Below are 18,531 nucleotides of genomic sequence, written 5' to 3' on the forward strand. Positions count from 1 at the left end.
ACAGGGCCTTGTAAAAGAAAATATCTCATTTCTCGATGTAACTTTGTGTCTTACTGCGCATCTGCACTGTTGCTTGACAGACAGACCATAAAAGCTTCAGTTAACACCTACAGTAGTCATTGCGCATGACTCGAACCAAGTCATATGACTCGACACTCAGTCGGCCAAGACCGATATTTCATTGTCATTTCAAAGAAAAGTAAAGTAACCAACCTATTGGTACTGGTACGTTAAAATGCCACCAGAAATTAGTATATTATACATGCGAACCATTCGATATCACCAAACAGAGAAAAACAGTGGATTTAACAAGACTTTAACTGGAAACTGAGCAGTCAACACAATGATTCGGACTCGAGTCATAATACCATGACTCGGACTTGCCTCGGTGGTGAATTGAAAATGACTCGACTTGACTTGTAACTCGAAGCCTGGTGCCTTGGTTACAACCCTGGTTGACAGTAACATTGTGTTGTACAACACGCTTATATACTGTGATGAACATAAAATAAAGAGTCTACATCAGTGGTTCCCAACGTGGGCGAAAATGGACAAAGGGGGGAAAATAGCGAAGGGGGCGATGACGCGTCAAAACGGCTGACCTTCTTTTTTTTTTTAGTCAACCCACGGAAATTTAGTTACAAAAGTGTGTCAAATTGGACATCGAGCCAAAAATTTGACCTTTTTTTTATAGTCAACCCGCCGGTGATTACAGTTTGTATGCCCAATTTTCGGTACACAAAATTTGGGGGGCGATGATCGGTGTTGACCTTGAAAAGGGGGCGATGGGTCGTAAAATGTTGAGAATAGGGTTAGTTCGGATATCAATAATTTTCACTATCCGGATAACGGATATATCCGGATATTTTGGAATTTATCTAACCGGTTAACCGGATAATAACTGCTAAGTGAGACAATCGATTTAATTAGGTCTGCATGTAAAACGGATCGTAAAATCATTACACAGTGTTATTGTAGAGTACCTACCTACGCGCGCAGTATGAGCGAATACGAGAAAAACCACGCAAATTTAATGTTCACTGCTTCTGCCATGCCCTCTTTTTAAAGCACAGATGCATCATTTGTGGGATCCTGTAGCCGGGACCGGAATTTTGTAACAAAGAGTCCATGTTCATTGAATGCTTTTTCAGCTTCCACAGAAGTGGGCTGAATAGAAAGCAGCGCTTCGTAGAGAGTCAAAAGGTTGGCAGGTCGTACGCCGGAAACTTCAACGTCTTTACATCCTTTTGACCATCCTTATGTTTAGGTTTGGAGTACTAGAAGGACGACTAGCTGATACTGGAATTGATGCCGACATGATACCTCGCTCTAATTCACGTGATCAGGCACGCAGCCAGCCGAAAATGTAGGGGGATTGAAATAAAATCAGGGGGTTTCGATTTTTTTTCTTCGAATTAATCATCAGCGGAAATCAATTACGCTTGCACGCACGCACATTTTTGCGAACATTCGATGTCATTCAGTTTCGCGGTGTCACTCTCAGAATCACTAATTAGAATACACTTAACGGCGTATCGTCAACAAGCCATCGAGAGATAGGAGCCAATGCATGCTGGGTCCGAGATGGTTAGGCCAGCGATTATATCGTTCGTAGGCCTATTGCAGATGCGATTGTGTAGGTCAACGATAATATCGTGAGCACCAAGCCAATGAAGATGCGATTGTGCAGGCCAGCGATGGAATAGTGTGTACACTGCACATGGCCCATTGCAGATGCGATTCTTCAATCCAGTGGAACTATCGGCTTGTTGAAGACGCGATAAATCAGGCCAGAGACGATAGCCGAGCGCGCGGCAATCAATGACCTAATTTAACGATCTTCTCAGCAGGAGATCGCGTCACATTACATTGTGCGATGTGTACAGACGCATCTCGCTAATTGGCAACACGCTTCTCGTTAATCGGCCGCGCCAACACTGAATACGACTTATTGAAGCTTACTAAAACGTGTAAAATGCATTAGCAACGATTCTTTTTTATCCGGTTAACCGGCAGAAAAATATCCGGATATCAGATAGTGAAAATATCTGCGGTTAACCGGTTAACCGTTATCCGGATAATCCAACCCTAGTTGAGAACCACTGGTCTACACTGTTTACACTGCTGTCTCAGTGTTCAATCTGTAGTTGCCAATACATGTATACCCCTAACCCACTGCTTATATAATAGGCCCACTTGACCTCATTGCTCGTAGTCTTAGGAATTCACCTAGATTTGGGTAGCCCTGCCACAGCTCCAAAGCCATGTAGCATACCTACACTTAGTTTATCATCAAAATCTATTCGTCTTCAGTCCAACAAAAGGGCTCATCATAATGCGCTAGAGAGGAAACGGAGGGACCACATCAAGGAAAGCTTCCAAGGCCTAAGAGACTCAGTACCTTCCCTAGATGGAGAGAAGGTAAATGTATGTTGTCTGGTTTTTGACGCATTGTGGATCACTTAGTGAGTGGGATGGATGGAGTAAGGTGGCATGCTGTATGATATACCCGCAACTTTGTAATCGGACCTACTTTTTCCGAAAAATGTGCATCTGTGACGATTCCTCGCTCACTCTGCACAGCTTTTAAAATCTTTCGCTAGATTATTACATCCTGCTGGTTTTAGCATTTCTTTGCGTATTGCTGCAAGTGATGTCATGCAAAATGGCACAGAGTACTTTCCTGGTTCAGAAACTCAATGCGTTTCAGATCCAAATAGAGTGTGTGCTATTGCCAATGCATCATTCAATCCTAACATACCAGATTTCAACAGACCATTGTTTCCTTGATGGTATGGCTGAGGGAGGTTGACTATATGTGCAGCCGTCAACCATGCTCAGATCACCTCACCAGCTCAGTGTTAACTTTTTCAATAACATTTCTGAAGGTACACCTATATTAAAATCGAAAAGACCAATGAGATGAAATCATGGAAAGAAATTATTGAGTTGAATAAATCTATCCCGAAAATATTCCACTTCTTGTTGGTTCGGCCCTTGGTTGCTTATCGGCTTAATTCCACAATGCATCTCGTACCCCAAACACATTTGAATGATCACATCAATGTTTTATTGATTGAAACACCTGGTTTGCTCTTTGCATCAATAAGCATTAGAGATCATATTTTTCAGTCGTCAAGAGCGCAAATATTGAATAAAGCGACCGAGTACATTCAATCCATGAGGATGAAGAATATCAACCACCAACAAGATATCGATGAACTAAAGCTACAAAACAAGCATCTTGAACAACAAAGTGAGAGCAGTCTGTTGCCGTTCTGGAAGAACATGAGCTTATCAATTCTCTGTTACAGTTCGAGAGCTGGAGAGGTCCAACCAACAGATACAGAACTCTCAAGACATTTCAAGTGGAATGGATTTGGACGGTAGTCCACAATTACCAACTGCATCATCCTAGCGCTATTTACTTTCACTGGTGGCGTCGAGTTTATTTGCGACTTGTTCGTCTGCCACTTATACTTTTTGAATCCTGTTTCTCCAATATAATAAAATTACTTTTATCTAACGGTCGAGAAGGTTTGGGGAAGTGGGATTGATGCATAAGTTTGTCATTATTGCACCATGCATACTGATTTGGTTTTGCAGCGTGTGTCTCCAGATCTGACAGCGCCAGCAGCTCCGCTATTGGTTGAAATCTCCATTCCTTCCACATTGGAGTGCAGCGAGGCAAAACATCAGCTTGCCACTTTTATCATCTTGCCACCTTTCAACGATTTCTCCCATTGCTTCTTGTGCATCATGTATACCTTCATGGTGGCCTGAGCGTCCTGTACAGAGCTGTGCTCCCCACTCTGTACTTGCACCCCCAGCAACTTGGAGCTGAGCAGTTTCAACGACGGTGTCTTGCCGTTATTTAGCGCAATAAATGGTGAATATCTGTGGAGCAGAGACATACAGAACTCATTGCAGAACAAAATCTGAGTGGTCGATTTTACGTTAATGGACAAAGGGATGAATGCTCAAATATGGTGTAGTACAAAGTTTGTGTCAGGAATAAGGTGATTACTTTTTGACTTTCCTTAAAAAGTCTTAAATGATGGCGCAGAAGGTTTTAATCTAGGGTTACCATACGTCCTCTTTTTTTAAAATGTCCTTGGAGGACGCCTAACTGTCCTCTATTTTGAGAATTTTGGTTAAATGTACGTGGAAATTGGCCAGGTCGACAGGTTTTTCTAGACTTGAGCCAGAAAAATAACTATTTTAAGTCAACCGACGGCAAATCTTATAGAAAGCCGTTAATTCGGAATTGGTGCCGGAAAGATGACTCTTTTTAGTCATCCAACCTTTAAGTCGGGAAAAATTTACCATTTGTCAGGATTTTATTCCAGTATTGTAAGTCTGAAAATTTTGAAAAAGTGTCCTCTTAAGATTTCCAAAATATGGTAACCCTATTCTAATCCTAATGCCGGATACTTATTGCCCTCACACCATGAAGCACACATAGATACTTTGTACTTGTAAAGATCAATGAAGGCCATGGGCAAAAAGCAAGTAATTCTTGCTAGTTCTAACTGTTCATAGCCACTGGAGTTACCTCAATACAGGCAATGTATTCTAGTAAGCCCTTCGTTACTGAATGTACCCTACTCCTTATGTGTAAAATTGTAAATACATTCGGGCACGGTAGGAAAATATACCACTTACGATGATGTGTCTCTGATTAGTCTTTTTGGATGATTCAGGTATAATGCCTTCAAGTCGTGATGCACCGCATGCCCCACTAGAATTCGATCCTTAAGAATTTCAGCCACCTCTCTTTGAACCACTGAGAATTCATCGGCACCCTTGAGATCTGACGGTCGTATTCCGCTATTGAGCAAAACAGTGTGGTAGAGGTGAGATTACAAATAAGGTTTTTCTACCTACCTAACCCATGTTCTGTAGTCTGTTATTTCTTCATCGACTTTGACATGTTTGTCGTAAATGCGCTTACCATATTGGTTGACAATTGATACTCGTGCCAGGGCAGAACGTGATCCTCTCTTGCCGGTTCCTACCATTTCACAGTCAATTCCCACAGCCTGATAAGTTAAATTTACCAACAATCAGAACGATTCAAGCAATTTTTTTCAATTCTGAAACATTTTGTTAACAATTTTCCAAGGTTGCACAATGCCATCACCATTTAGAAATACACATATTGATCTATTTCATACACAAATATCAAATTCGCTTCATATGTCAATTCATACCCGAAACTAGAAGGTGTTTCAATAAGATTATCACCTCTGTACCCATACCCTGAGCTCAATCAGGAAGGTACAAATATGGCCTGCGGCCATTATGCACAATTGGGACAGTAGGCCTACTGTACTTTTTAGAACTACTAGCAGTACCTATATGAAGCACTTACTCAGTGGAACGTAATCTCGTTTTAGTACACTCCTACTTCAAAAGATTTCAAAACCAAACTACTACATTTTTAATGAACACTTACTTTCGTAACGCCCTCATAAGCGTTATTTTTTACCAGACCCTTATCCACCCCGACAAGGGTTTCAGAGCTGTTTTGTGATATGCCTTCTGCAAGCAATATTTCCTCATCCGGTACATCATCAAACCAAATTTCGGCTTTCATTTCTGGTTTTGCAGCTTTCAGTTGTTGTTTTTTCATACTCGGCCTCTTTTTATGAGGGGGGGCCTTAGTTTTCAATTCGGCTTTCAACTTCTTCCAGTTTTGATCGCATTCGCTTTTCTTGGACGGTGGTGGCGGTACCGATTCTGCCTTCCGCTTTTTACCACGATTCTTGCGTTTATGGGTGATCCCCTTTTCTTTTACAGATCCAGGAGACACCTTTATCATGTTTACGTTTTGTAACCTTGGCCAGTAATGGAAATCTCCTATAATCGTTGAATATGAGTGAGGGACACTCCAAACGACCGCAGACTGATCAGGAGCAATCAACAGGCATTCGATTTCGAACTGCGAGTATGCAATGGATTTGAGTGTGAAACCAATATACAGAATATCCCCCCTTTTGTAAGCTACGTTAACCTTAAAGTCAACATGTAGTACTGCCACATCAACCACAACTTTCAGCAGCAGGGCTAATCGAGAATTTGCGATTATCAAGACGTTCAGATTCTCAGGTCAGCTCGGAAGCCCGCAGACGTAGTAAACAAACGCATGCAGGTACGTGGTCAAGCGTGACGGAAAGAGCCATTGACTTCTAACACAAAAGCGCAGCAGTTGACATGCCACATGATGAAGGAGTGATATTAATCGTTTTGAAACTATGAATTAAATGGCAGAAACTGTACCTAGCCTGTATTTATAGACCCATAGTTGAGCATGAGGTTTCCTTTCTTGGATGCAGGATATCCGGCAAACCATTGGACACATGTTTTCGATTTGGCATTTGATGTTCGGGAGTGGCACTCTGAATCGGACTCGCGACTCTGTGCATAGGAGTTGCGACTCCGACTCCACAAAATTTAAATTCACGACTCGGTCAATTTTGACGAAGCGCATCCGGCTCCGATTTCCTTTTCGCGCGTCGTCGGAATTGGGACTCCGACTCTTCCTCGAGACTTCCAATGTAAGTTCTACGTTGAATTTCAATCCAGCTGCGAGTCAGAATTCTATTTGCTGCCACGCTGACTCTGTAATTGTGTCAACGAGTACGACTCTTACTTATACTTACTACTCCCTCCGATAAAAAAAAAATGGGAATCCAACTCTTCCTTCGAATTCTAACAAATTGAAAAGTGAGTCTCTGACTCCGAGACAGGCAAAATGTCCCGCCCGACTAGTCCTTGCTCTCCGTGCTCAAATCACTACCACATCCACGAAATTCATTGATTCTTATTCAACTCATGAAATAATGGTGAGTAGAGAGAGAGAGTGAGAGAGATGGAGATGTGATACGATCGTAAGGTCACCTAGTCTGTACCCCCGTTTTTTCTCCTCCATGCTATCCGTGGATGCTGTACGCCCAGCAGGATAGCTGCGGATACCAGCTTGCGAGTCTTTGGTCTGGCCCGACCTGGAATCGAACCCACGACCTACCGATCAAGAAGGCGGACGCATCATTATTACTATCTCGCTCGGCGTGTAGTCTGCCGATTACACAACGGCCTACACAACAAACCTCAGAAGGTATCGACATGATATTGCGAATCATTGAAGTCATGTGATAAGCATGCAGCTTCCCAATCCGGAAATCTGTGTCCCCCATAACCAAAGTGATCAAAGTAGTCAGCATTGCGACTCGAGTAAGAGTAGAATTCACTGGTTTTAAATTTCTTCGTCTCAATATCGAATGTGTCACATTCGATAGTCTCAAGTCTCTCTCTCACTCTATCATCGGAAGAATATAATACTTTGACTTGACTGTAAATAGCAATAAGTAGGTAAATCACAAAATATTTCGAAGTAGAAGTAGTAGCATAAAATCAGATTTACTCAAGTAAGTACTACAAGTAGACGAAAACTACTTCGTACTTTGTTACTGGCCAGTGTCCACCTCTGTGAATGAGTAGCAATTTTCAAGATGATTCAGAACTACTTCTAGTGAAAGTACAATATGATGGTCTCAAAAGTAACCAAATAGTTTCGAGAAGTAGATTTGGTCGAAAGTCAGCAATGCGGACTGCGTATACTTTTGGCAGCTATAATTGAAGGTGGCTTACTTCGAAATTGACAAGGTGTATTGTCATGACTGACATATTTTGATTCACGACACTACAAACTAGCATAATTTTCGAAAATACTTCCAGTTATTGTGATATAAGGGCTATTTCGTCAAGTTGATATGCCAATTACAGCCACGAAAGGGATGTATAAATATCCTCAAACTGCTTTCCTCTTTGCAAAATATAATGAACATGCAGTCAAGTAGAAGTAGTGTAAGTAGGAATAGCCAACTTGAACTACATAAAAGTAGAGGTACTTTGATACTGACCACCTCTGCCCTTAACCATATCTCATGCAAGGCAACACAGAAACGTCTGGATGGTTACATAGACGTATATTGCACACGATTACTAAACATCAATCCTGTTGTGCATTGTAAGTCAAGCACAAGCAACACAAACAAAACGATATCCACAAAACGTACCAAATAACTCAGACACACGAGACCAAGATCCGTGAGTGAATGGAGATGTGATGACTTTGAACACGCAACATCTTTCACAAGACAGTTTGGGTTTCACTCTCAGAACCTCTAGGAAAAGTTACAAATCTGAGGTAATACTTTAATGTCATTTGAACAATAAATCCTCGTCTTCGTCATCGAGCATGTTCTTAGGCTCGTTATAACTTTGAACGCTCGGATCATTTCCAGCTTCCCATAGCGCTTCTCTTTCGGAAGCTCGAGCGACGTCTTCCCTTTCCTTGGCCTCGGCCTTCTTTTGCTGGATCTTCTTCAACCTGTAGAATTCCTCGCGATCGCCCTCATCCAATTCGCTGATGATGTAGCTGACCGTGTTCTCAATACGGGGTATGATAACTAAAAATGAATATTCAAAGCCCAATTACATAATATGCATATTTGACACAAACCAATTATTTTGGACACTAATCAGGGGCAATTGTCAGCAACTAGAGAATTCAATCCACTTCTATTCAATTATGTCACATACATGACAATTCGAATTATGCAAGAGCTCTCTCAGTTGGCACAAATTAAGTTGCTGAATTTTGATTAAAGTTGATTTCAACACACACAAATAAAAGCATGGCCTCTCGACTATGCGAAATCTGTCGCCTCAATAATTTTGTTTAGATTTGAAGCACTTTTACGAATGAAATTCTCAGAAGAGCCTGGCGATATTTCCCTTGCATCACATTAACTGTCAATTACTATCACACCTATTGGTAGCGTAATAGTCATTCTACATTAGTCGTGGAATTGGATCACACAATTTTGAAAGCAGCCAGTGAACCATCTTGCACTGATCTCGAAAATCAACACTTTTTTTGTAATTTTGTAGAAATTTATGGCATTAATTCTACTTCATATCATCAATATCATCAATAATACTCGAGTACATGTAGAATTAAAGGCCTACTTGAAATTTACACTCAAATATTAGAAAAAGTAGCTGTTCATAAGATATGGATAAACTAGTTGTAGAAGTAGAAGCAGAAGATAGAAGCTTTGAAAATTATTAAGCATGACACAGCTCGAAGAAGTAGATTTGGATGATGCATGAGAGACTTTCTGTTGGTCAATCGCCGTTGACAGCAGGGTAGTAACCAATGTTCCCTTTAATTTTTCACGAGTCTGGGCAAACTCACTATGCGGTCCATTGGACAACAGTTGGGTGTTGACTAAAAAAAAGTCATCACTTTGACTCAACTCAAGAATTGCGTCCAAGTCATACACTTTACAATTCAGTATCGAGTTCGACTCACTTCTGTCAAATTGTCGGGTGATATCAAAGGTCTTTGAATTCATAATATACTCATTTTTCTCACTCTGAACAGGTTTATCAAATAGATAAAAGACAGTTTCTGGGCCTATTTTTCAATTGTCGGCACTGATATACAAAATTTCAGTAAGTCACGTACAATGTGCCGAGTCATTTGACTTGATCGAGTCAAGGGCAATGACTCAGATACAAGTCGAGTCAATACACAAATTGACTCGAGTCAGCAAAAAAATCACGAGTCATGAATCGAGTCATCACAACCTGGTTGACAGCTTTCAAAATTGCAAGCTGTATATTCCCTACTAACGCAAAAATACTAGTGACTCTCCAAATTGGTGCTCTTGATTGAATGATATTCTGTTTGGGCCAGTTCACCGATTGTTTGGACAATTTCATTTAGGTGACGCAAAGCTATTCAAAGTATGTAGTTTGACTTATAAATCAGTTTAAGTAGAAGTGGAAGTAGAGTACAAGTACACAAAACCTATTGAGTACTACAAAAATTTAGAAACACTTCATTAATGTTACTGAACACCTCTATCAACGACTATTATAGTTTGGCAGCCTCTGCAATCATGTTTATATCCAAAGCTCATACAATGTTACACAAAAATCGACCTCATGCCGGGTCATGGCCAAAATGTTTCAAACCACAGGGTGCGGTCATGACTACGTAATTTTCCATTGCAGCAACAACAGCAGCTTTCAAATTTCAAATTCCGGAGCAGTATCCTTACCATATTCAATAGCATTGACCCTTCGGTTTGTAATTTTGATGGCTTCATCCAAAGTTACAAATGATGTTTGAAGAGACGCGAGATCTACTAATAGTTGGATGGCCTTGGCATATTTTTTCTTTAGTCTAGACAGCTGTTCTCCTCCCCTCGAAAGACCCGTCAATTCATAGCTATCTGTACCATCTTCATAATGTTCAAACACGGGAATGTTGACACCTGAAAGAGAAAGCGATGCATTAGCAGATTGCTTCAATTCCTAGAAAGTGTTGCATCTTGAAAGTTCACTTGTAGACTGATTGAGATTGAGAATACAAATTTGATGTTTCGTTACTAGATTCTCACAAATTTGCCGGGGGTGCAGTTTTGATTTCAATTAATCAGTATTTGTACTACAGTATTTGTATTGAATTATCCGAAATAGCACAAGCATGTCTTGACTAGTCAGTTCTACACAACACACATTTACTGCAGAGATTGGCAAAGTCCTTTAATCCACATAATACAGAGCAGGGAATGAAATCAGAGCAAGTAAAGTCCTACAAGGAACTAGCAGAGAAAGTGGTCGCTGGTAGCTTTACTATGGTTACCTGCCACATTCTCCTTCTTTGTGCGCACCTTAACTTGTGCCCGTGTCACATTTTGCAACACCACAGGAGAGTAATCACCGCCAGTGAACTTTGCTTCAGCTAATGAGAATGAGGCCTCCTTCATGACATCGCCCATCAATTGTTTTGCCTGAAAACAGAGAGTGAATAGTTTTCATATGGCAATTATGATAGGTACTATTTAATTTAATTCAAAAGTTATTGATCTTTCCGACATGTGTTCCGCAACAAACTACAAATTTTTACTGACCAACCACCTTAATATAGCATAATTTTGAGTTATTGAATGATGAGTTGGTAGGAAAATTGATGGGGACTAAATATGGTGCTTCAGGGACAACAAAAAGTATACTTACGAAGTTAATTGTTTGGAAATTGCACAAATACAAAACATATGTATCGTACAAACTTTGATAAGATTGTTGATGTTGGTTGTAGATTGGCAAATCAGGCCTAGAAATGATAAAACATATCCCTAAAAATCTAATTCAGACATGTTCATCATCGATCCGTGCTCGAAGAATATTATTTGCTAAGTTCGTTTTTGACGACAGCTGTGCGCACAAGTTAGTTAGTGCAAGCATAGTAGTGAAGCGTAGGGCTTCTTGATCGGTAGGTCGTGGGTTCGGTCCCTGGCCGGGTCAGACCAAAGACCTGATTAGTAACACTGGTATCCATGTCTTCCCTGTTTGGCGCTCATGCATTACTGGGATAGCATGGAGGGGTGAAGCAAGACTTAGAAAGCAGTACAAGGCTATATCTGCACCTTCCTTGTCCAGCGGCATATGCACGCCATGTACTCATGGTATGCATATGCTCAGGTCGTGCGTATGTGTATCATGAGTCGGTGTATATGCCGCAGAAACATCAAGGACAAAAATAAATCACACCCTTTCCAATAAATAAAAGCAATGGAAATGAAGTGAAACGTGTCGTTACTAAAAATGGATATGTGACCATATGTCTAATTGTGATCCGGTAATCACATACACAGACCATAACAGTCAGTCAGTCACAACTATTTTGATTTGTTTCCATGCAATAAACTGTCTATGCTACGTCGGTTAAGGCAACAATGGTTCATACCTCAATTATTTTCTTAAGAATTGATCGAAATCTAACTGTTAGTGCATCGGCTTTCTTCTTTAGAAGACTGTGACCTTTTTGCGCGCCCTTTAGTCGCGCCTTCATTGCAGTCAAATTCCTAGAACACAACGGCATTTCATGATCATCAACATTTATTACAATATTTATCAGTTCAAACACCACAAGATTATGGTATAGTGACACGATACTTCAAGCAGTACTGTAATTTGAACTCACATTCGAGATGGAAATATTGCGATGCGATCCCTGTTAGACATGTCGGGATTCAGAGATATCCACGAAACTACCAGCGAACAAAAATATATCCCGCTCAGTTACTGCAAGAGCTGACTGCTGAGTTGAGTAAGTAAGTAGGAGTAAACAGCAAAAATCGACAAACCGGAACGCGTGAATTTGTAATGTGGACGGAAACCACTATCGCGACGGTTTAGAAGAGCTTCTCAAAATCACCTGGTTTGATAGAATTATCCTTTAGCAATGATCTATTTATTCCCATCCTTTTATACTGAACAAATATTTACTATATTTTAAATCTAGACGTTTTCTTCTCATGCTATGCCACTTCTGAGGTAAGCTTTACCAGAAACAAATTCCTGCAACCGCTGAACTCGACACACCGCCATGAGAATCTGTAGTCACGTTTATATCTTTTTAATCATTTTGCTGTCCACCTCGATCAACGAAGCAATTCTCACGTGACGAGTTCTGCGAGATCACATCAATCATGCCACCTCTTTATTCTTCAAGTTTTTACTACTAAACTATGTACGTTGGTTACTACCGTAGGTTAGTTATCTATAGTTTAACTGCAGCTGATGATGATAGTGCACCCTCTTCTCGTCTGAATATATATATATATAGCTAATTTAGCCATGGTAACGTGTTATTGTGGCTCCTCTATTTTCACATTACCGGTATTCCTGAATTTTAATGCATACCGTATTAAATATGCTCCTGTTCAACGCTCTGTGGTGGTACGTTATTTTCAAGGTTCTTATTCGCACTGTTCCTGCGATATTAATGCATATTAGACATATTCTGGATCAACAATGTGTGGTGATATAGTATATATATATATAAATACATTCGGGACACCACAGGAGTAGCCTAACTGAGCGTGATTTCATCACATCAAGTTGCACCTACTCTATCCTTTTTATTATATCTTTTTATTATATCGTGATCAGGTACTAACAGAGGAAAGTATATAAATGCATACAAGCAAGGATTATGTACTGCCTGAACTTAAACTCCTATCACAAACAACCACTGAGTGAACTGCATGAAAACAATCTTACTGTCGGTCCCATTCCCAGATACGCAAGATCAATGTAACAAATTGTTTTTCCTTCATCAGTATACTGTAGCACAGTGAGCAACCATTGACACATTACAGTAAACAAAGGGAAACATTGGATCGACTAAACCCTGGATCGACTAAACCCAGGGGTCTGAAACTCAAATGTGCTTGTGGGCCAATTTCCTAGTTTTAAATGACGCCGCAGCACCAATATGGGGTACGGTATGCAAATGGCTTTTCAAGTAGACGGGATCTTGCAGACTGACATTCCACAAACATGAAAATGTGATATAGCAATTCACGTTCATCACAAAAATCATACGTTTTCAAATATCTGAATAGAATTGTTGAAGGCTCCTTGGTAGAGAGTAAGCATAAATTGTTAGAATTATGATATGTAGACACCATGCGAGAGGAAAAATGTATCGTATCATCATTAAAGCTGTCGTGTGGTGATTTCGCAGCTATAGGTGACTTCTGAATTGCCTACGTATAGGTAGAATATTATATAATCCAACAAAGACCGATCTGATATCACAGCATTTGAGCAGTGTAGCCTAGTCGGGTATGCTGCACGGCCATTGATCATATCATTGCCCATGTCAAAGTATAACAGCGTTTGATTCGCCTTTGAATATTGAAATAAAAAATTACAACATTAATATCATAATTTATGTGCCATGATAATAGATATGTCCGATCGCAGAACCACCCGTTGGTGTTTCAGCAGTGTAACGTACCACAATGCTGCTAGCCACTTTTCATATATCTAACCACACATTGTACAATAATACAGCAATCTTGAGAGTGAATTTCAGATTTCCAAATCTAAAAAAATATACGTGGCACTTGAATATTGTCAAATTCTTGAATATCCAAAAATTTTCTCATGTGTTTGAGACCCCTGGAATAGTCCATCCATCACACAAAAATTTGAAAACAAAGATAAGGCTATCCTGTGAAAAATTGGCGGGTATTTTTATGAAACCTTGATGACTTTGAGAGTATCTCACGAAAATTGATAAGCATGGGCATGGGCCACCTTCTCTGTCGATTTCACTCTAATCTGGGTGATATGACACTCGATTTCACTCTAATCCCCGGTGGTGATATGACACAAATGTGAAGGGGAGGGCCTAATGATTATTTTTGTATCTGCACCAAATTCAGGACAATGCCACAATCAATGTATGTGGTAGAGGTAAGATTCTACATATGATCATTCCGTACCCACACAGGACTACACGCTGAACTCCTTGGTCATGTTTACTCGAGAGAGGCCAGGTGGTGGTGCTTGACTTATACCAGTGGCACTGAATAACCATGCGACATGCTGCGATCACACCAGTCTTCCTGCGATAGCAATAATTTTCGACATCTGGACTCTGTCTTTCCAGACGCGTACACCTCTCAGATACGCAGGTATTGGAACTGTTATTCTTGTTCCTTCAGGAGTACCATCATCCCCAATAAGGACCACATTGTTCGAATCCATTCTAGCAACCATTGGTCCCATGGGCTGTTTTTGCCCGACTATTACAGCCTTCTTTAAAATACCACCGATCGCTAATAAAACGACATCTCCGACTCTTCCAAATCCAGTCTTGTGGTAAACTTGTATCACAGTCGGATATCGATGATAAGCTTGCAGAGCTAGTTTGCTATTGTCAACAACTCTTACACGAGTCAACTTTTGAAATGCTTGTCGCTGAACAAGTTTCGTATCACGCTTTCGGTCCCTTACGTTGCCTACCCCAAACTTCTGTCCATAGTTGACATTTTCGTAGAACACTTGGTTGTCATACTCGAAGAGATTGGGATTGTTACAAACGCAGGATGTAAAAAGGTCCCTGCAATATTTAAAAGTAAGTTCACCGTCACTTAATTGAAAATATTTATCAAATAAAATACACTACTAGATTGCAATAACGATAATATAGGAGGGTGCCGAAACAACTTGGAGTAGTCTTGTAATCAGCCACGCACCTTGGCCTTGAGCAGCAGTCTCAAATTCGCTTGTGGGCCCATTTCCTTGTTTTTGAAGACGGTGCAGGCCACAGCATCAATTCAATATCTTTACAAGTGGCAAGTAGGCATTATTCGACGGGGACTTTGCAGAATGACATACCACCCCCATCGTGAAAATGGATTTACTATGAGCCAATTTACGACGACACGAAAAAATTACATTTTTAAATATTTGAACAAAATTGTTCATGTCTGTGCCTTCGATGCGGGCTGCGTGTTTGAGATCCCCGGCCTAGAACATGTTAGTAAGATGCATGCACGCTAGATTTATGAAAATATGGCATAAAAGTAACGAAAATGAATGTGGCTTGTGTCAGTAGGCAAGGTCGATATGTCACATTGTGGTATTATACGGTGGGAATAGGAATGACCTTCGGCTTAAATTTACGGTAGGCCTATATGATTGGTCGCGGTCTGGCGTCTGACAATATTGAGGGTTGACTATTATAGAGTATTGATGCCGCATAGTTGTAAAAGTTTTTTGTCGTAATGTCTCACCTCTTCCCGAACCTTGATACCCCTGGATTGTTAACGGCTTTAAGCAAACGCAGCATGAGTTGATTCAAATCTACAAACAAATATATCCCATTAAAAAATTACTTGCAAGGAACAGGATGCCGGTCGGTTGGTCGCCGTTCACGCAAATTTGCGATGTTTGTGTTACCGTGAAACACTGCAGATATTCAAGTGAAGCACTATTAAGTCGAAGTATTTTTTCTTTTATTTATTTCATCAGTTTTCAATATCGCGATACAATGGAAAAATAACTTGAATCGACTTGCTGATTGATGCAGTCTGTTGACCAAACATCAACCTTAGTTGATATATTATAACTACGGTTTACCACTGATTCGGTGGAGGCATGACTGGCTGCAAACGCGAAGGGGTTTGCCACTTACTAGGGCTTACAATGAAAGAACATTTTCCTGATTGGTATCGTCTCCTCCCCTTTTACAACTTCAGAGTTCCCTATATGGGGCTCATCAAAATATTGAACGCTGCAAATTGCTAATAAACCAATGATGGTCCAAATTATCGTAGTACCTACCCAACCATATTATGAATCGGCAGTTTCCAGTAGTACTGAATCATGGTACGTAACGATACAGTCCAGCCGGAGCCCGAAGTGTGCGCATTTGCGATTAATGGCCGGTAAAGCAGTCCTGATACGAAAGGTTTTGAGTGAATGTAGACAGAGGCAGACCTAATACCGCGTCTGATTTGAATGATCTGGTTCTGATAGGCACTGCCTGATTACCGTACTGAACTGAACGTGTTAATGGAATGCTTGAGCCATTGTCGCCAGCTATAAGATTACCAAAGATGCAGATTCCATAGTGTTGTTCGAGCAATTTGCGATTTCAATGCCAGGTCAGCCGTTAGGACTATAGGACCCAACTGTTTCGTTGGATACTGATAACCTCACTTTTTCTCTCGTCACCATGGCTATTACGGTTAGGTACGAGTACAGTATGGATGATTAACCCATAGTAGTAGAGTGTATAATATATAGTAAATTTGTATTGCTATTGGTATATTGTCAACTGTTCTAATATGGGGCGCCCTTTAAGCATTTCACACAGTAATAAATATAGCTTATTGTCCAGAAGTTGCAGACATGGATGACACTGGTAGACTTCAGTCTTATGGGATAGAGAATCCAAAGCAACATCATTTCTCACCATATTCAATGAATGGCGGAAACACTTTGGCAATTTCTGGTGATGACTTTGCAATCATTGCGGCCGACACACGACTAAGTGAAGGATTCTCAATCCATAGTCGTACGGAACCAAAAACCTTGCAAATCACACCCAAGATTGTACTCGGGGCGGCAGGCTTTCATGGTGACAGCCTGACACTGAAAAGAGTCATAGGAAACAGGATAAAGTTGTATGAACATGAGCACGGCAAATACCCCAGCATCAGCGCCGTTGCGGCAATGCTTTCCACAATTTTATACTACCGACGGTTTTTTCCTTATTATGTCTACAATCTTCTAGCTGGTGTCGATGATGAAGGCAAGGGTTGCGTATATTCTTATGACCCAGTGGGTTGCTACGAGAGGGAAGCTTATCGAGCTGAAGGTTCCGCTGCCGAGCTGCTTCAACCTCTATTAGACAACCAGATCGGTGAGTTCAAAAATGTACCTGTAGGGCGTTTTTTTATCAAAAAACTAACTTGATATATTTCAGGATACAAGAACATGGAGAACGTACAGAAATTGCCGTTAACGAAGGAGAAAGCGTTGCAGTTGGTTAAAGATGCCTTCATATCGGCTGCGGAACGAGATATCACCACCGGTGATTCCGTTCTTATCCATGTTATCGACAGGACCGGTGTACAGGAACACCGATTTCCATTGAGACGTGATTAAAACATGTGGACAGTGGACTCTATAAGGAGCACGGTTGATGCTGCTGATAACTCAATAAATTTTCTTTTTGTGTAGTTGCAGTTACCTGTAGCTGAGCGCAAGTGTAGTTACCTGTAGCTGAGCGCAAGTGCTGCTTAATGAGGGTACATCTATTTTGTCATCGACTCGATTCCAAATTTACATCCTTCTCACAGTGTGCAATGTTTTCCTTTATGGCTCACATTTGTACTGCTTGGCTCGGGTTGCAAGCACAGTATTATTCGGTGTCAGCAATTGGGAGGTAAAAAAGGTTGAGAACCACTGGTGTGGTGCATTGAAAGTTAATATCACTCCCTGAGCTCCGTTCTGTAATTGTCAGCCAAAATAGAGGATAGAATATGGCAAGTTGAATTATTATTCGGTGTCAGCAATTGGGAGGTAAAAAAGGTTGAGAACCACTGGTGTGGTGCATTGAAAGTTAATATCACTCCCTGAGCTCCGTTCTGTAATTGTCAGCCAAAATAGAGGATAGAATATGGCAAGTTGAATTGATATGATCAGGGATATCTAGACTTGGCCATACGTTTGTGATGTAACAATAGCGGCTCAGTCGACTTCACTTTGAATCAACCCACACAATTGTGACTGCAGAGCATGTCTGCTCGAAAGAAAACAGCCTTTACTGCACAGGTTGTCGCAACACTGCTGCAGAGGTCCCAGAAGCAACCTCCTTTTAGAAATATTTCCATACAGAGCTACCTTACAACTGTAAACGTACTTGCACACATCTCCTGGAACGGAAGTAACTCGATTTGTTTCAGTGTCTCTGAAATGCCAGGCCGGTCAGAGACAATATAAATCCTAGTATTACTGATGGATACAAAATTACATCTCTTTTGGTAGTCAAGCAGCCCATCAATATAGACTGCCATTTCCAAACTTCAGGGTAGTGGTCGCCTTCCATAATCAATCAAGTACCATTACCTCTGCATACCTTGG

The 18,531-nt window shown here is 40.7% G+C and overlaps 5 protein-coding genes across 6 annotated transcripts in view; 2 read left to right on the forward strand and 3 right to left on the reverse strand.

Annotated features, from left to right (window-relative positions):
- The window catches only part of LOC145445218 (protein max-like), a 101,493-nt gene extending 97,967 nt beyond the window's left edge, over nt 1–3,526 (forward strand). The window contains exons 4-6 of one of the 2 annotated variants that reach the window (XM_080323390.1): nt 2,314–2,427; nt 3,133–3,256; nt 3,315–3,526. In XM_080323390.1, the coding sequence (XP_080179516.1) occupies nt 2,314–2,427; nt 3,133–3,256; nt 3,315–3,418 (342 nt within the window). In that variant the 3' untranslated portion in view covers nt 3,419–3,526. The remainder of the gene's footprint in view (nt 1–2,313; nt 2,428–3,132; nt 3,257–3,314) is intronic. The other variant, XM_080323391.1, reaches the window with a different exon arrangement.
- Nucleotides 3,048–6,150, reverse strand: LOC145445206 (RNA exonuclease 4-like). Its single transcript, XM_080323377.1, has 4 exons — nt 5,459–6,150; nt 4,888–5,042; nt 4,666–4,830; nt 3,048–3,897 (listed from the first exon to the last, which is right to left on the reverse strand). The coding sequence occupies exons 1-4, from the start codon at nt 5,822–5,824 to the stop codon at nt 3,696–3,698; spliced, it is 888 nt and encodes a 295-aa protein (XP_080179503.1). The 5' UTR covers nt 5,825–6,150; the 3' UTR covers nt 3,048–3,695.
- Nucleotides 6,151–7,972: 1,822 nt separating this feature from the next.
- Nucleotides 7,973–12,223, reverse strand: LOC145445208 (V-type proton ATPase subunit D-like). Its single transcript, XM_080323379.1, has 5 exons — nt 12,065–12,223; nt 11,828–11,945; nt 10,724–10,871; nt 10,137–10,352; nt 7,973–8,474 (listed from the first exon to the last, which is right to left on the reverse strand). Exons 1-5 carry the CDS (start codon nt 12,103–12,105, stop codon nt 8,227–8,229), a joined length of 771 nt encoding a protein of 256 aa, XP_080179505.1. The 5' UTR covers nt 12,106–12,223; the 3' UTR covers nt 7,973–8,226.
- Nucleotides 12,224–13,187: 964 nt separating this feature from the next.
- LOC145445213 (large ribosomal subunit protein uL14m-like) lies at nt 13,188–15,840 on the reverse strand. Its single transcript, XM_080323385.1, has 2 exons — nt 15,675–15,840; nt 13,188–14,998 (listed from the first exon to the last, which is right to left on the reverse strand). The coding sequence occupies exons 1-2, from the start codon at nt 15,728–15,730 to the stop codon at nt 14,488–14,490; spliced, it is 567 nt and encodes a 188-aa protein (XP_080179511.1). The 5' UTR covers nt 15,731–15,840; the 3' UTR covers nt 13,188–14,487.
- Nucleotides 15,841–16,707: 867 nt separating this feature from the next.
- Nucleotides 16,708–17,625, forward strand: LOC145445211 (proteasome subunit beta type-1-like). Its single transcript, XM_080323383.1, has 2 exons — nt 16,708–17,308; nt 17,372–17,625. Exons 1-2 carry the CDS (start codon nt 16,795–16,797, stop codon nt 17,551–17,553), a joined length of 696 nt encoding a protein of 231 aa, XP_080179509.1. The 5' UTR covers nt 16,708–16,794; the 3' UTR covers nt 17,554–17,625.
- The last annotated feature ends 906 nt before the right edge of the window (nt 17,626–18,531 follow it).

The sequence above is a fragment of the Botryllus schlosseri genome, chromosome 8 (assembly GCF_051294905.1).
Source record: "Botryllus schlosseri isolate E-star chromosome 8, Bs_hap1, whole genome shotgun sequence".
Lineage (NCBI taxonomy): Eukaryota > Metazoa > Chordata > Ascidiacea > Stolidobranchia > Styelidae > Botryllus > Botryllus schlosseri.

Excerpts from the sequence above, each read along its gene's own strand:
- LOC145445206 (XM_080323377.1), bottom strand. The coding sequence starts at position 5,824 with ATGATAAAGGTGTCTCCTGGATCTGTAAAAGAAAAGGGGATCACCCAT. Across the intron at positions 5,043-5,458 it reads CTTATGAGGGCGTTACGAAA|GCTGTGGGAATTGACTGTGA; the intron begins GTAAGTGTTCAT and ends TTAACTTATCAG. Across the intron at positions 3,898-4,665 it reads CTAATCAGAGACACATCATC|ATATTCACCATTTATTGCGC; the intron begins GTAAGTGGTATA and ends TCTGCTCCACAG.
- LOC145445208 (XM_080323379.1), bottom strand. The coding sequence starts at position 12,105 with ATGTCTAACAGGGATCGCATCGCAATATTTCCATCTCGAAT. Across the intron at positions 11,946-12,064 it reads GCAATATTTCCATCTCGAAT|GAATTTGACTGCAATGAAGG; the intron begins GTGAGTTCAAAT and ends GTTGTGTTCTAG. Across the intron at positions 8,475-10,136 it reads GGTCAATGCTATTGAATATG|TTATCATACCCCGTATTGAG; the intron begins GTAAGGATACTG and ends ATTCATTTTTAG.
- LOC145445213 (XM_080323385.1), bottom strand. The coding sequence starts at position 15,730 with ATGCTGCGTTTGCTTAAAGCCGTTAACAATCCAGGGGTATCAAGGTTC. Across the intron at positions 14,999-15,674 it reads GTATCAAGGTTCGGGAAGAG|GGACCTTTTTACATCCTGCG; the intron begins GTGAGACATTAC and ends TAAATATTGCAG.
- LOC145445211 (XM_080323383.1), top strand. The coding sequence starts at position 16,795 with ATGGATGACACTGGTAGACTTCAGTCTTATGGGATAGAGAATCCAAAG. Across the intron at positions 17,309-17,371 it reads TCTATTAGACAACCAGATCG|GATACAAGAACATGGAGAAC; the intron begins GTGAGTTCAAAA and ends GATATATTTCAG.